At 43.2% G+C, this 15,151-nt stretch overlaps 1 protein-coding gene across 3 annotated transcripts in view; it reads right to left on the reverse strand.

Annotated features, from left to right (window-relative positions):
• Nucleotides 1-746: 746 nt before the first annotated feature.
• Nucleotides 747-15,151, reverse strand: part of C14H4orf19 (chromosome 14 C4orf19 homolog) — an 89,588-nt gene continuing 75,183 nt past the window's right edge. The window contains exons 2-4 of one of the 3 annotated variants that reach the window (XM_054998158.1): nucleotides 10,479-10,524; nucleotides 2,256-2,309; nucleotides 747-2,071 (exon numbers count right to left, since the gene is read on the reverse strand). In XM_054998158.1, coding sequence (XP_054854133.1) covers nucleotides 1,129-2,071; nucleotides 2,256-2,287 — 975 coding nt within the window. In that variant the 5' untranslated portion in view covers nucleotides 2,288-2,309; nucleotides 10,479-10,524 and the 3' untranslated portion in view covers nucleotides 747-1,128. Of the gene's footprint in view, nucleotides 2,072-2,255; nucleotides 2,310-10,478; nucleotides 11,675-15,151 lie in introns of those variants that run through there. The other 2 variants (XM_054998159.1, XM_054998160.1) reach the window with 2 other exon arrangements.

Below are 15,151 nucleotides of genomic sequence, written 5' to 3' on the forward strand. Positions count from 1 at the left end.
GGGACTTCTGTTTTGTTTTGCAGAGCAATGCAGAACTGATGCTTCTGTACTGATTAAAAATAAATTAGTTCTATTCAGTGGGTGACAGCATCACATTTTCTTTAAAAAGTTGTTAATTTTTTAAAAGTTAGATTAAAATAAAATCAGAGCAGAGTTTTAAGAGTTTTGTGTAAAGCTAGCAATTTTGATGTGTTTGTCTGGGTTTTTTTCTCTTTCCAAACATTTAGATAGTCCAGACATTCATTTCTTTTCCAGTCCTGCTATACTCCATTCTTTCTTCCATCTCTGGCTGTTTGTTGACCCAAATCTATTCACTTGGTATTCCATCCAATCAGGATCCACACAGTGAATGAGATAACATCACAACCATCGCATTGGCTATGCGATGTCACTGAGGGCAAGTGAGGGCAATATAACGAAAAAGAGAAAAAATTAAAATATCTAGTACTGAAAAAATGAAGGAAAGAGGATGCTTTTTGGCACAGCAAGAATCTGATTTGGTTGATTTCTAGCTGCAAAACTGCCATGTTCCGAGTTCAGTCTTGAGAGAGTAGACCTCTGCACAGTGTATAAAGATATGGAAGGTCATATGAATTAAGCCCTGTAGCAGCTTGAAAGTGAGACAAGATAAAGATTCAGCATAGTGGTTTATTTAAGTTATCGGTCTTACCTCTGTTCCGGGCCTAAAGGGAAGTTTAGTGCAACAATTTATGACGAATGTCCTCTCTCTCTCTCTCTCTCTCTCTTTATAGAGAAAGAGCACTTGCCTAAAGTAACAGTTAATAGTTTGGGTTGTCTCTGTGTAGGGAGATAGATAATCTATAAATTACCATTCTTGGCTTCATCTACGTTCTTTACAGGTGGAGCTAGTACGATAGCAAAGAAGGGTTGTTATGGCTGGAGAGGGAGAACCACCTCGGGATGAAGAAAGGAGACTTGCAGATGTACAAGTATTATTGTACCCTCAAGAAAACCATGTTTGATGCAGCAATGGCTATTTCCAGTCATTAGCTTTCCTCAGTAATAGATGTTTTGAATTTACAACAATGGTAAATCCTGATGGGTAGCATTTTACACAGTTTCTGGAAAAGGAAATTCTCAGTCTGTGTGCGCCAGCATCACTATGATCTAACATTCCTCTCCCTCCTCCTCCAAATCTTCGCCTGCTGTAGCAGCCTCCAGGGCTGCAAGGGCCTCTGCGATGTCTGCATCCTCGTCCTCAAACTCTCCATTAAAATCTCCACAGCAAACCTCTCCAGCTTCTAGTAAAGCTCCTGCCTTGGACCTCGGGGAGGAGGGGCTATCGCTGGCTGTTTTGTCCTGAGCACGCCCATTTACAGTCCCTGTTTTGCAGGTTTGATCTCCTGAGTTGCACCTTTTAGCCTTGCATAATGCCGGGTCCTCATGTTTGTTTAAAACTGTACACTCTGTGCTTTGAGTTGGGTGTGTGTAGCTGTTTGACAGACTCTCACTTCCAACCATTGTCTGTTGAGTGGCATTTTTGGAGAAGTCTGGAGCAGGTGAGCATATGCCATTGTTTTGGGCCTCCAGTGTGGCACTTTGAGCTAGAGAGCCCTTTTCTCCTGTAGTCGGTAATTGCCTGTATTGGTTGCTTTCTATGGCCTCCAAAGGTAGCTGTGAGTGGTCTGCTTCTAAGATTTTGTCACCGAACTCTTGTGGTTGAGAGAGCTCTCTGGCTGAACAACTGGGCCGCTGAGCAGAGCAGACGTGTATGCTGACCTCTTTATTTTGGTTTGCGCTGTGATTGGATTTGAGATTCGAATAGGAGTGCACACCATTGATATTGATATTGCTTTTTTCAAGACAGTTACTGAGCCCTTCCTCGTGAACAGCCGTATTCCTGTGGTTCCGAACAGCATCCTTAGTGTTGTTTAGTTTGTTTCTGTTTACAGTTGGTTGCAACTCCGCCTTCTGCAGTTCATTTTTATGGACTTGGATTTCAACGTTGTACTTGCATTTGAATTTGCCTCCATCTTGAGTGTCGTACCTGTAGTTGTTGATTTCATTGATGCAGCCCGATGCCTGCACTTCCTGTGGATCAAAGATGTAGCTACAGAAAACAAGAGATTATCTTGTTATTTTCGCTCTTCCTAGTGGAAATTTATTCCTCCATTCCCCCCAACTCATTGCAAGCTTCAGAATCATTTTCAATATTTATTATCTATAAGCTTTCAAAAACCAGTTTGGCTGCCATATCCCCCTTTTTATTTCAGCAATATTGATTCTGCCTGTACCTTTGTATCATTTTGCAGCACCTGCACCCCATCTGGATTCTTCTCTGTTAATATCTGAAAAGCCAGAGAACAGGAAGAGAAAATAAGCAGTGGCCATTTCATGCATGATATGAAAAGTCACAAAACAAACAGAATGTGCCTTTCTCCATATTCTTGGAAAAAACCTTACTGGGTTGAAAAGAAAGTGACTATGCTCTTTATGCAAAAGCCCAAACTACTTTTGCCCAAAGTACTTCGTTTGTGTCGTCTGCCATTTAAATTTGATCCCATTTTGTTCCATAACCCCTCTTCTTTTCTGCACAAAATTTCCCTCTATTACTCTATGATCTGGCTCAGCTTTGGGTCCAATTCAAGTGTGACTGTGGCTAGGCTAAAAAACTCATGCAACTTTGCACTCACATAACATCTCACATAACATAACAACTGGCATACTGCCTGTACGGCTGCCTGAGTTATGGGCTACTGGTATGCTAATTAGACAAGCGTAGCGGTGTTGCAGCCCAGTTTAAACACATTTCTGACAAGTGCAAAGTACTACAGATAAGATTTAGAGGGTAGACTTTATGGAATAATATCTCTGTTGAGTTCCCTCCCCTCCCCAAATTCTGACCTCCTCAGGTGCTGCCCCCAATTCACCAGGAATTTGCTAAATCAGAACTGGCAAACCCAGATTGGGGCAACTATAGCCCTATATGCAGGCACTATGCACACTGAAATCCACATGTCTATGTCATAGATATAAGGATTACGGCATATTACACTAAGTAATACCCATGTAGGCTAGTGAACTGTCTGAACTCTGCATGAACTCTGTTGTCATTTTTTCTAACTTGTTGTACAATAATCCAGGTGTACTTTTATCTTTGACAGCTAATTGAAAGTAGTGGACAGTATCTAGATTAATGTCCTCTAATCATAGAATGGACCAATGCTGATCTACTCACTTAACTCTTCCTGTCATTTTCCACAGATTTATAGTTTTATTTTGCAAGTTGGGTATAGCATCACTTTCTGGCTAATTAGAATGTTACAGAACTGAAAATATGAATAAATAATTAAGCATTAGACCAATCATAGTTTATCTGTGCTATCACAAAAAAATGATGTAAGATTTTTGCATAAGATAACCAATAAAAGTGCCAACTCAGATAGTATGTCAGAGTTCTGACTGAAAGAAATCTCAGGAGGATCAAGGATGAGAATCTTACCACTGTATTGTATGCTATGGGAATCTTAATGCATTTCACAGAAACTTTTGATTGTTTTAAAATCTCAGAGTTAATTAGGAAATGTTAGCAAACCTAATTCTTATTTTTTTCTGTGTTCCACCTTTGTAGGATTTATATTAACAATCATATATGTTTTGATATCTTGCTTCTTTAAAATAATTAGAGTGTATTTCAATAAAATAAATATTTAAACTCTAAAAGAAGTCTCTGTGTCTTGGGGGGAGAAAATAGCAAGAAGAATCCTATTAATAATTTGTACTGATAAGCAGCCTTGTTTAACAAGCAAATACTGTTTTCCAGGTCTTAACTAAGTGCCAAAAGCTGTCCAAGAGTAAAGATAAATCTTTAGTCTGAGGGTCAAAACACACAATACGCATGGGAATGTGTCGGATCCTGCAATGATCCCTGGGAATTGTAGTTTTAAAAAGCATCCGCTCAACATGATTCTCAGCTGGGGAGGGAGGGGGAGAGTGTCTCTCACACACACACACTTTCAAAAATCCTCTGAGAATTTGGGATGAGGATGGGGGTGGGTGGGCAATGACCTAACGAGAGACAGGAAAAAACTTGAGGTGTTTTGAGAGAGAAAGAGAGAGAAATCCAGTCCCTCCCATCTCTTCTGCTCCTCGTGGGGAATCACAGCTCAGATTCTCTCCCCCCACCCCCCACCCCCCCACCCCCCCATCCTCCGTCTCTGAGCTGAAGCAAAACCAGCTGATTGGATTTTTAAAAGAGAATCAGTCTCTCTTGGAGAGAACCTCTTTGAAAGACAAGCCATCTGGGCCCTGAGAAGGAGCAGGAAAGAGAGCCGCTAGAGCAGTAAGTCTTTTTCTGTTGCCTTCCATAACTGCTGAGGAGAATTAGCTGAGGTTACTGTGTGGGAGGACAGTCTTTGGGGCTGTGTGAGTGTGTAGACCCTGCTGTAAAGTGGTGCCAGTTGGAGTGGGTGTTTCTGTTTGTCTTTTTTGCCTGAGTTGGAGCTGATTGCAGAGGGGGATTGTTACTAACTGGAGAGTGTCTTGTTTTGCCTGGGGCTGACTGCTGGCCCCACCCTCTACTGAGTGAGCCTTGATTGAATTAGGCTCCTCCTCACCAGAGGCACATCACAGCCATCAGATCCCCTATTCCAAGAGATGTCTTGCTTGCTGGGGGCCAGAATTCGGGATATTACAGACCGGCTGCTGGAACTGATCAGACCGACTGATCAGTACCCGTTTGTGCTGGTTCATGTGGGAACAAATGACACGGCCATGAATACCATTGCAAGAATTAAAGAGGATTATGAAGCTCTTGGAAGGCAGTTGAAGACAGTGGGGGCACAGGTGGTATTCTCTCCTATCCGTCCTGTCAAAGGAAAAGGCATGTAAAGGGAGAAGACAATACTTGAGGTAAATTGTTGGCTGAGGTGGTGGTGCCGGCAGGAGCACTTTGGGTTCTGGGACCATGGGATAGGTTTTCTTAGAGAAGGCCTTCTAGTGCTTGATGGGCTTCACCTCTCAAGGTCAGGGAAGAAAATGTTTGGAAAGAACCTGGAGAGCTTCATCAGGAGAGCTTTAAACTGAAGGGGAAGGGAATGATCAACAAGGAGATTTCAATGAATAAGTGAGAACAGCAGGGGCCCACCTGGGTAGGAAAGATCAAACCAAGGTACAAGGCTACAGGTGCCTATATACCAATGCCCGAAGTATGGGTAATAAGGACAAGCTTGAGCGTCTCTTGCAAACAGAGGGCTACAATACAGTAGGAATTACTGAGACTTGGTGGGATGATTCCCATGACTGGAATGTGGTAGTGGATGGGTATGAGTTGTTCAAGAAAAACTGGAAGGGTAGAAGAGGAGGCGGAGTGGCATTGTATGTGAGGAGAGGGCTTGATTGTCACTGAGTTCTGGAGAATGTAGTTGACAGCCCAGTGGAAAATATATGGGTGGAAATAAGGGGAGGAAGGACAAAGGGTATTGCTCTTGGAGTCTGACCAGGGAGAGGAAATGGATGCTGCCCTCCTTGAACAGATTGGTAGAGTATCCTGACATCAGAACCTTGTAATTATGGGTGATTCCAACTTCCCCGATGTTTGCTGGGAGACAAGCTCAGCATGGCAACAAGACTCACACAATTTCCTGACCTGCCTGGCCGATAACTTCCTTTTTCAAAAGGTGGAGGAAGCTACAAGGGGATCAGCCATACTAGACTTAATATTAACCAACAGGGAAGAATTGGTAGATGGGGTGAAGGTGGTGGGGACCTTAGGGGGAAGTGACCATGTCCTTCTTGAAATCCAGTTGGTGTGGGGGGGGGCAAGGAAGTTCGTAGCTAGACTCATAGGTTAGATTTTCATAGGGCCGACTTCAATGAACTCAGAGGCTTGATGAGAGTCATTCCGTGGAGGAGTGAGCTAGAAGGGAAAGGAGCGAGTGAAGGGTGGGCTCTTCTCAAACATGAGCTTTTGCAAGTTCAAGCCCTCACTGTTCCAGCAAGATGGAAACATGGTAAGGGCTCCAAGAAACCAAAGTGGATGAACAGAGGGCTCCAGAATAAGCTAAGGGAGAAAAAGGAAATGTTCAGGAAATGGAGAGAAGGACTGACCTCTAAAGAGGAATATATGAGGGTTACTAGGTACTGCAGATCAGCCATCAGAGAAGCCAAAGCTCAGTATGAGCTGGGTCTGGCCAGGGGGGCTCGCTACAATAAGAAAAACTTCTATAGATATGTGAGAAGCAAATGCAAGATAAAAGAGGCAATTGGACTGCTCTGATGGAGGACAGAGAAAAAGCAGATAGGCTTAATGACTTTTTTGCCTCCCTGAAGAACTTGAGCCCATCTAGAGATGGTAGTAGACATGACAGGACACCTGGGGGGCTAGTTGACATTGACAGAGAGGCACATGGCTGCATTATATGAATACAAATCCCCTGGGTCGGATGGTGTGCACCCAAGAGTGCTCAAAGAACTTTCTAGAGACCTTGCAGAGCCTCTGTCCATCATCTTCAAGGCCTCCTGGAGGACTGGGGATGTGCCTAGGGAGGTGGTGAGCTCCCCTTCAGTGGCAGTTTTCAAGAAGAGGCTGGATGAATCTTTGTCAAGGATGCTTTAGGCTCATCCTGCATTGGGTAGGGGGTTGGACTAGAAGGTCTGTATGGCCCCTTCCAATTCTGTGACTGTGATTCTGTGTGACAATCTCTTCAGTTGAGCGGCTGTTCTTTGCAAGAAAATCCACTTTGCTGGGGGCGGGGGAGTTAGACTGCCTTCCCCAGCAACGATTGTGGTATCAGTCAAGTGCGCTTCACGTGAAGTTTGTCTTGTGTGTTCTGACCTCTGAGACAGTTGCAGCTTTAATTAGATGAGGATAAAAATCCATTACCTCTAGAGGAGGAGCAGACAAGAGTGTGCTGGCCTCAGCTACACACAATCACAGCCTTATGAGGCAGGACGTCTATGATGGCATGACGTGTGTGTGCATCTGCTCCCACCCTGCGGATCAGGAATGTTTGAAAAAACGGTATGTCTGATCACAGTGTGGGCGCTGATATGCATAGACTTCCTCTGTGCATAGACTCTGTGCTCGTGAGTCTGCACGTGACAGTGTGCGCTGTGTAATCAACATGCTCAGGGGACAGCAGCACAAGCACACTGGCCTCACTTGCATATGATTACTGTGATCCATATTAGGCGGGGTCAGCATACTGGTTCCTGCTCCTCATTCATGTGGGTTGATTTCAATGTGCAGGGAGAGCTACAGCTGGTAGGTATTTGGGTGTGTGTGAGGGGGGGGGGGTCAGTGCTGATTGGGCCCCCAGGAACCCCCGATGCCTCTTTCAGGTGGTGGCTGGTCTTTCCTCCTACCATATTTTAACATAATGCAATGAGGAAATCTTCAGCTTCTTAAAAGCAGCTTAACTGCAAAGAAATTTAGGGGCAGTATTTATTTTTTTAAAAAACTGGAAAGAAGCAGTAGGTTAAGTAAGCGATATGGGAAAGATTATGGCAACGGGTTAAAATGAGGAGTTTTCTCCATCATAAAATGTGAATTGCAGGGGATTTCATTTGTTAAATAGTAATCAGCAACATTGTGCACTTGAGTCCCAAAGCAGGAGTTCCTGGAAAGCAAGAGGTGGAGGGAGCAGAGATTTGAACCGCTACAATTTCCATGCAAGCAGCGACGTGCATTAAATAAACCCCCGTTCTCATTAGACAGTTACTGCCTGCCATGGAAGCCTTTGAGATCCCTGCTGTTCAGCTCCCCCTGGTCACAATCTGTGTTTTGCTGCAGCTATAAAGACAGAATGTACAAATATGGAATCAGAGACTGGTTCAAATTGCAAAATGCAGATTAATGTTTAAAGAACAAAATTAAACTGAAATACTGCATCAATTGGCAATGTGTATTATTAGTGGCGACTTAGTGGCTTTTTGTCAGAAACTAAACATTAAAGCATGGTGTATTGGACTTCTATCAAATCTGGAAAATGCTTCACATTTTACTGGGAAGGTTTTGAAAAGACAATCCAGTTAGATTTTGAAGACAAAGAAGGTTTGGGGTGGGGAGGAGAGAGAACTCGACTTTTCATAAATGGAAACCCTGGACTGCTGAGTAACTCTCTCTGTTTGCACACAAGTTAATGATTTCATTGAGCTGATGGGCCTGACCTACTTTTCCATCCCATCATTATGCTAAAATTCCATGCTGCAGCATTGCCTCTCCTTCGGGGACTGAACTAGATAAGGGCCCTCAGAATACAACCCCTCAGCTTTCCTGTTTCATTTTTTCCATTTTCACAAACAGAAGTTTTCTCTTTCAATCCAGATGTGAACCTGTGTCCAGCTGGTGAGGGTGCAGTTTGTAGCACTTTGCCTGACTCAGCCATGGCCTTGTTGACAACTACAGGCAGAAACCCTCTCTCTCTTAAGGCCGAGGGTGTTCTCCACCTGAGGTCTATCTCTGCTATTGAGGCCACGAGAAATGGCTACTATTTTCCACAGGGAGTCTTTAAAAAGTGTATTTATGTTTTCCAAATGCATTCCTTGCTCCATTCTTTTATTAGTTCTGGCCTTGGGAGGGAATGTGTTGTTCTGACCCCTCTAATTTGTTAATTTTCACTCCAGTTCTGCCACCTTTAAAAAGGTGGCAAAAAAGGATAAATGACTTTGTATGGAATAGAAAGAAACCAAAGACAAGATTCAAAATACTACAAGATGAAAACAGCTGAGGTGGATTGGTGGTACCAAATATCAAATTGTACCACCAAGTGGCAGCATTAGTTTGTATAACAGATTGGATTATAAATCCAAACACAAGACTTATAATATTGGAGACAATTGATACCAAGGAAGGAATTCATAATTATTTATGGGTTAAGAAATTACTAAAAACTATTAAAAGACAAGACGGCACTCATGTTTTGAGAGATGGACTATTAAAAATATCGTTTCAATGTAGAAACAGACTAACAGTGAAATCCTAATTAGAGTTACTCCAGGCTAAGCCCATTCAAATCAATGGGCTTAGACTGGAGTAACTCTACTTAGGAGTTCACTGTAAGTCCACCAACTTCATCCACGACATCACTAATAGATGCCTACTATGATATGACTACAAGAAATAGAACTACTCATGTAAATTATGACTATATGATGGACACGCATGGAAAAATAAAAACATGGCAAGAAATTCAAGCTCAAGGGAGAAACATCCCATAGTTGATGTACCATCAAATGGTGTTCAAATTTAAAGAGCAACTATCTAAAGAAGGTGGTCGACTAAGAGAAAAATAGTGTTTCAACGACTAATCAGCAGTGATCCAAAACACTTGTTAGGAAAAGTATATAAAATCTTGTTGCGGAATGAAATGCGGAGGAGAATCAGAGCAAGTTTAAAAATGTATGCTAAAATGGATGCAAAACTTTGGAGAAGATATCTCTATGAGCCAATAGGAATCTTTAGAGACTAAAGAAATTAAATTTACGGACTGTCAAATGTTAAGGGAGATTTGGTACAAAACGTTTTCCCGATGGTATATTACTCCTAAGGAAATTGCAAAAACCAATAGGAACAATAGTGGAAGGTGCTGGAAATGTATGGATGCAACATTCTGTCACATGTTGTGGACATGCAAGAAAGCAACACAATATTGGATAAAAATACATGAAGAGATGTAAAAGATATTAAAGCTCCACTTTGTGCTAGACCAAAAAATACATTAAATATTGTGCCAAGTAATATTGCAAAAGAACACAGTGAATTCTTTAAATACATGGTGGTGGCAGCAAGAATAGTAAATGCAACAAAATGGAAAGTGGAACTTCATCCAGTTGTGAATAAATTGTAAGTTTACGTGACAATGACTACATTAACTTATGCGTAATAGGCCAATTTCAGAATTTCAGGAAAAATGGAAAATCTTTTTTGATTATGTGGCTGAAAGGTAAGGGTTTTTAAAAAATATACTGAATATAAAATGGTGAGTATAATGTATTTTAATATAAACAAGTGAAGGGATGGAGAGGAGAAATGCTATGTAATTTTAATAATGTGCTATACATTCTGTTTTTGATACTATGTTTGCTCTTTAATGTTATTTTTGTTATATTATTATGTATTCTTAATACTTTGTTACATATTTTGTGTTGACATATTTACTATCTAAGGTTACATAGTCTGCTTTTGATATTCTTTCTACAGTCCAATGCTATTTTCTGTTTTAATAAAATAATTTTTAAAAATGTTCACTCCAGTTCTGGAGTGTGTCTGAATTTTGTTCTCAGATATTCTTCATTTCCCCCCCCCCCACAAGTCTGGGGGGATCTGAGGACAGTCCCAGAACCTGAGATTGAGGCCTTCTGAAAATGCAGACAGGTGGAGCTACTGCTTGCGAGGAGAAAAAACAGTCATTTCAAGGAAGCATCCAGTAGATCTAGATCAGCTGAAATTGTACACAACAAATACTTCTCTTTGCATCGACATAAACTGCAATTTTACTGTGCTGCAGTCTACTTACCAATCAATCAGAGGGAATTGGAAGATCAGATGCTGAGAAGCGGCATCTGAAAAGACAATTTTTCCATTAGGTAAGGAGATACCCAACTATCGTCACCCTGAGGGCACATCTAGATGATACTTTACTGCACAGGCATATACCTGTTCAATGCGCTCCGCACAGTCACATAGCAGCTGCAGGGAACTGCTTCTATTTTAAAAAGAGGAAAGCCCAAACAGGCTCAGAATGGCACTGAAGGGCGAGGGAGAGGCTCCTGCCTCCTCACAATGCGGTTTTCTCACGTGAAAGCCAAACTGGGGGGTGAGGAAGGAGTTATTTTGCCAATTTTGCTGCTTCGTGTGGAGCGTCTGTGCACAGATTCTCTATATGGAGCAACAAAATCAGTGCCATAGCTCCCCCTGCTAGGTTTTCACACAAGAAAGCTGTGGTGCAGAGGCAGGAGCATTTCCCCCCTGCACAGTGCCATTCCAACCCCTTTTGAGCTCTCCCTTTGCGGGGGCCGGGTGAAGCAGTCACCTGCGGCTGCCATGTGACTGCAAAGGGCAGTCTAACTCTAAAACAAGTCGGAGCATGTTAAAACAAGTGCATGCAGAAAAGGATCATCTGGAAGTGCCCTAATACAGAGATTCCTAAAGGGTGCTCCAAGGCATGCCGGTTGCCCCACGAGAAGCTAAAGAGTGCCTTGAATGCTTATGCTGCCGTCTGAGATGCATTCAACATTCTGGCTGCCGAAGTGACGAGACCCCGGAGAGCCCTGAGCTGCTTGTTAATGCCCGCTGCGATTCCTTGCAAATAGCAAGAGCAGCATTTCCAGTCCACTCTGGGCTAAAGGTACAGGGGGACCCCAGAAGGTGTGGTCCCATCCCCAACGAACTGGGCAAAAGGGGAGTGTAAGATCCTGGGACGAAATATCAACCGAGCTTAACTTTAATTTGCAAGGAAAATGTGTACAATTTTAATGCAGAAAAACCACCACCACCGCTATGTATTCTTGTTACAGCATTTGGGCACATACACATTTCCTATCTTGCATTCTGAGTGCAGTGTTGATTCTGGATTGCGAATCATTCGTAGCTCTTACCCTAATGCTTTGAGCTTCTTCCTTGCTTATGCGCTGAGCACTCTATGCTCTCCGGGATGCGCTTCCCACATGGAGGTGCAGCTTCCCAGACCTGCTTCGGGAACGTCTCCTGTCCTGGAAGCCTTGTGCCCCAAGCAAGTTCCATCGCAGCGTGGAGATGAGAGAGAAGCGCCGCGCGGAGCCCCTCGCCCTCACCCACCTGCCCGCATCTCCCAGCATCGCCTGTTAACGACCCACCCCCCAAGATTTTTGCCACTTTAAAAAAACCAGTAGCAGGCACATTGCTATGATGTTCTAACTCTACAACGATAAAGCTACCATTTTTTTAAAAAAGAAAGGAAAAAGTCCCCCAGTGCCAAGTCACAGGTGGCTGGTGTGAGGGGAACGCATAGCAAATATCATCTTGCAGAAAATCCGTTTTTCTGTAAAGAACTGAATTTATTCACAGAAGTAATGAGGGTACTACAGGGAGTCATCGCCAGATGGAACTTGTGCGAGTTTTCTGGATACTCTTTGTTGAAAAACATACTGTGCTGGTCCTAGAAATGTTTGGTAGTTCATGAAACTGAATGGGGGTCCCCCTCCCTCCAATATGACTAAAAGTCTCTCTACAGAAGACGCCTCAGCACATGTTCAGCAAGAGCAGGGAGACGCAATGTTATGCACCCTACATATGCTTTGTGCTTGTAGCCAGGAAACACAGTTTAAAAAGACAGAACCGACTGTCAGGTGTTCACCTGTCATACTCCATAAGGCCCTGTGTGATGTTGGTTCTGATGCGAATGGTGTAACTAAACGCTGCAGTTCTTTCGTGACTGGGGTGGGAAAGTATGCAAAGGAGAGAGGCTGCCTCGACCGTCATCTGTATGTTCTCCTGTACTCCTCTGGCTGAGCCTGGGAAGTGATGCTAGCACGGACACTTACAAACTTGTGATTACGCCCCCCCACCCCGCCCCCAGCTCTGCTTTCTCCCGCCTGGAAGCTTTCGCTTGAACTCAGCTAACAGTAACTTCAGGGGGGTGAGGATTTTGGAATTGCCCGTGCTTATGCATCCTCCATATGCTTTGTGCTTGTAGAGAAACGTCATTCCCGTCAAGGATGGCGTAGGGTCCTGATCTGGTAGCTGATCAATAAAGATCTTTAACTCATGCAGTGAAGTCTTTTTGAGAGTTACTTGGCAGATCCTTACACCGGCAGAGATCGCTCCTCCGAGGGTTTGTTAATTTCATCTTCGCCTCCCCGAAGGCGCCGTCAAATTCACCTCTCCGGTCTAAAACGGTGTGGGATCGCAACCAGAGAGCAGTGAGGAATGGAAATGGGCTGGAGCTGCCTTCCAGAGCCGGGCTTGGACCTGGAGAGGTAATACTGGGCTAAAGTTTCCCTTCTGGCATTTCTCAGTCCCTTCACACAGCTGCAGTGTATAGCAAAGCCTTTGCCCTGTCACTGGCTCTGTCTTTTAAACTACCTTTCCCAGCTAACATTGCATCTCTCGACACGTGTTCTTCACATGTCAGATGTCTCTTGTAGAGAGACTGTCAGCGGAAGGGTTGAATCCAGCCAGCTTTTTCACTCAATCTTGCTGAATCCTCTTTGTTACAGTCCTCATCACACTTGACTTCTGGTCGCGAAATTCCTGTGATCCCTGCCATAGCCTTTTTGAGTGATCAAAGAAGACCTGTTTTTTTCTTTTTCACCAGTGGAAAATCTGGTTGGAACAAACCCAATGACTTGCCTGGGTTGCGCAATGAGATGTTGGTGGTTGATGCATGAGCTAACTGCCTGATCAGCCTCTCTGCCGTGGCCTTTGGCCCGCTTGTTTTACATTCTGCAAGCTGCCTGCCCTACCCCCATGATACTGCTGTGTGGGGTGCATTATGGTGAACCATCACATGCTGCATCTTAGACTGTGGTTTTAACTTTTGCGTTGGAATTATGAAATTGTATATTGTATCTCTTATTGTGTATTGTTTTAAATTATTGTACTACTATATAATGATGTAACCTGGGCCTGTTCACGGGGAGGGCAGGCAAGAAATCTAATAAATTAAATTAGCTGGATGGGGTTTTGAACTCAGATATGCCAAAAACAGTCCTGCATACTACATCTCCTTGGTTGCCACAGCATGGCAATTATACTTCATCTAGAGGAGATGCTGAACAAGGATAGGAAATCACACTTCTCAGAGGATCAAGGAGATGGGTGGCTGTAGGTGATTGCTGGTGATTGTAAGAAGGTGTAGGCTGAGTGGCCAAACAGAGTGAGCGCTGTGAGGGTTGATATGCTCCTTCCTTTATGAAAGACCTCTACTAGTGAAAGGTGTATAACTTTTAACTACTCTACTCAGTTTGATATTGCCTGTGGAACCACATACTGTAATGCTAGTTCAGTGTTTCCCCAAAATTCCAGCCTTTGGGAACCCTAGAAAAGCAACTTAAGGCACCTGGGGAAAAAAAGAAGCCTTTTAACAACCTCAGTCTAGCCTGGAAGATGGTGCCCTACCTTGAAACGGCCGATATGGCCACCTGGATCCATGTCATGGTGACATCAAGACTTGACTACTGTAATGCATTGTACATGGGTCTCCCTTCTAAGGTAACTTGGAGATTCCAGTTGGTGCAGAATGCTACAGCTCAGTTATTACTAGTAGCTAGGAAAAGAATAAATATTACTTGCCTTCTGTAGTCACTCCACTGACTACCTATCAGTTACAGGGCTCAGTTCAAGGGGTTGACTGTGTGTGTTATGTGCCGTCAAGTCATTTCCGACCTATGGCGACCCTATGAATGAAAGACCTCCAAAACGTTCTCTCTCTAACAGACTTGCTCAGATCCTGCAAACTGGAGGACGTGGCTTCTTTTATTGAGTCCAGCCACCTCGTTTTAGGTCTTCCTCTTTTTCTGCTGCCTTCCACTTTTCCTAGCATTATTGACTTTTCCAGAGAATCTTGTCTTCTCATGATGTGACCAAAGTATGATAGCTTTAGTCTTGTCATTTTAGCTTCTAAGGAGAATTCAGGCTTGATTTGATCTAGTATCCACTTATGTGTCTTTCTGGCTGTCCATGGTATCTGCAAAACTCTCCTCCAACACCACATTTCAAATGAATCAATTTTTTCCTGTCAGCTTTCTTTACTGTCCAACTTTCACATCCATACATGGCAATGAGGAATACCATAGTTTGGATTATCTTGATCTTGGTTCCCAGAGAGACATCTTTATCTTTAAGGATCTTCTCTTGCTCCCTCAAAGCTGCTCTTCCAAGTCTCAATCGTCTTCTGGTTTCTTCATTGCAGTCTCCCTGTTGGTTGATGATTGAGCCAAGGAATAGAAAATCTGAACAACTTTAAAATTGTGTAGTTCCTCGGTAGTCATTACTTTTATCTTCTTGATGTTCAGTTGTAATCCTGCTTTGGCACTTTCCCCTTTAACCTTCATCAGTAGTCATTTCAAGTCTTCACTATTTTCTGCTAGTAATGTGGTGTCATCTGCATATCTCAAATTGTTAATGTTCCTCCCACCAATTTTCACTCCAACTTCTTCTAGATCTAATCCAGCTTTCCTTATGATATACTCTGCATAGAGGTTGAACAGG

This window comes from Eublepharis macularius, chromosome 14, assembly GCF_028583425.1.
Source record: "Eublepharis macularius isolate TG4126 chromosome 14, MPM_Emac_v1.0, whole genome shotgun sequence".
In the NCBI taxonomy this organism is placed as follows: Eukaryota; Metazoa; Chordata; class Lepidosauria; order Squamata; family Eublepharidae; genus Eublepharis; species Eublepharis macularius.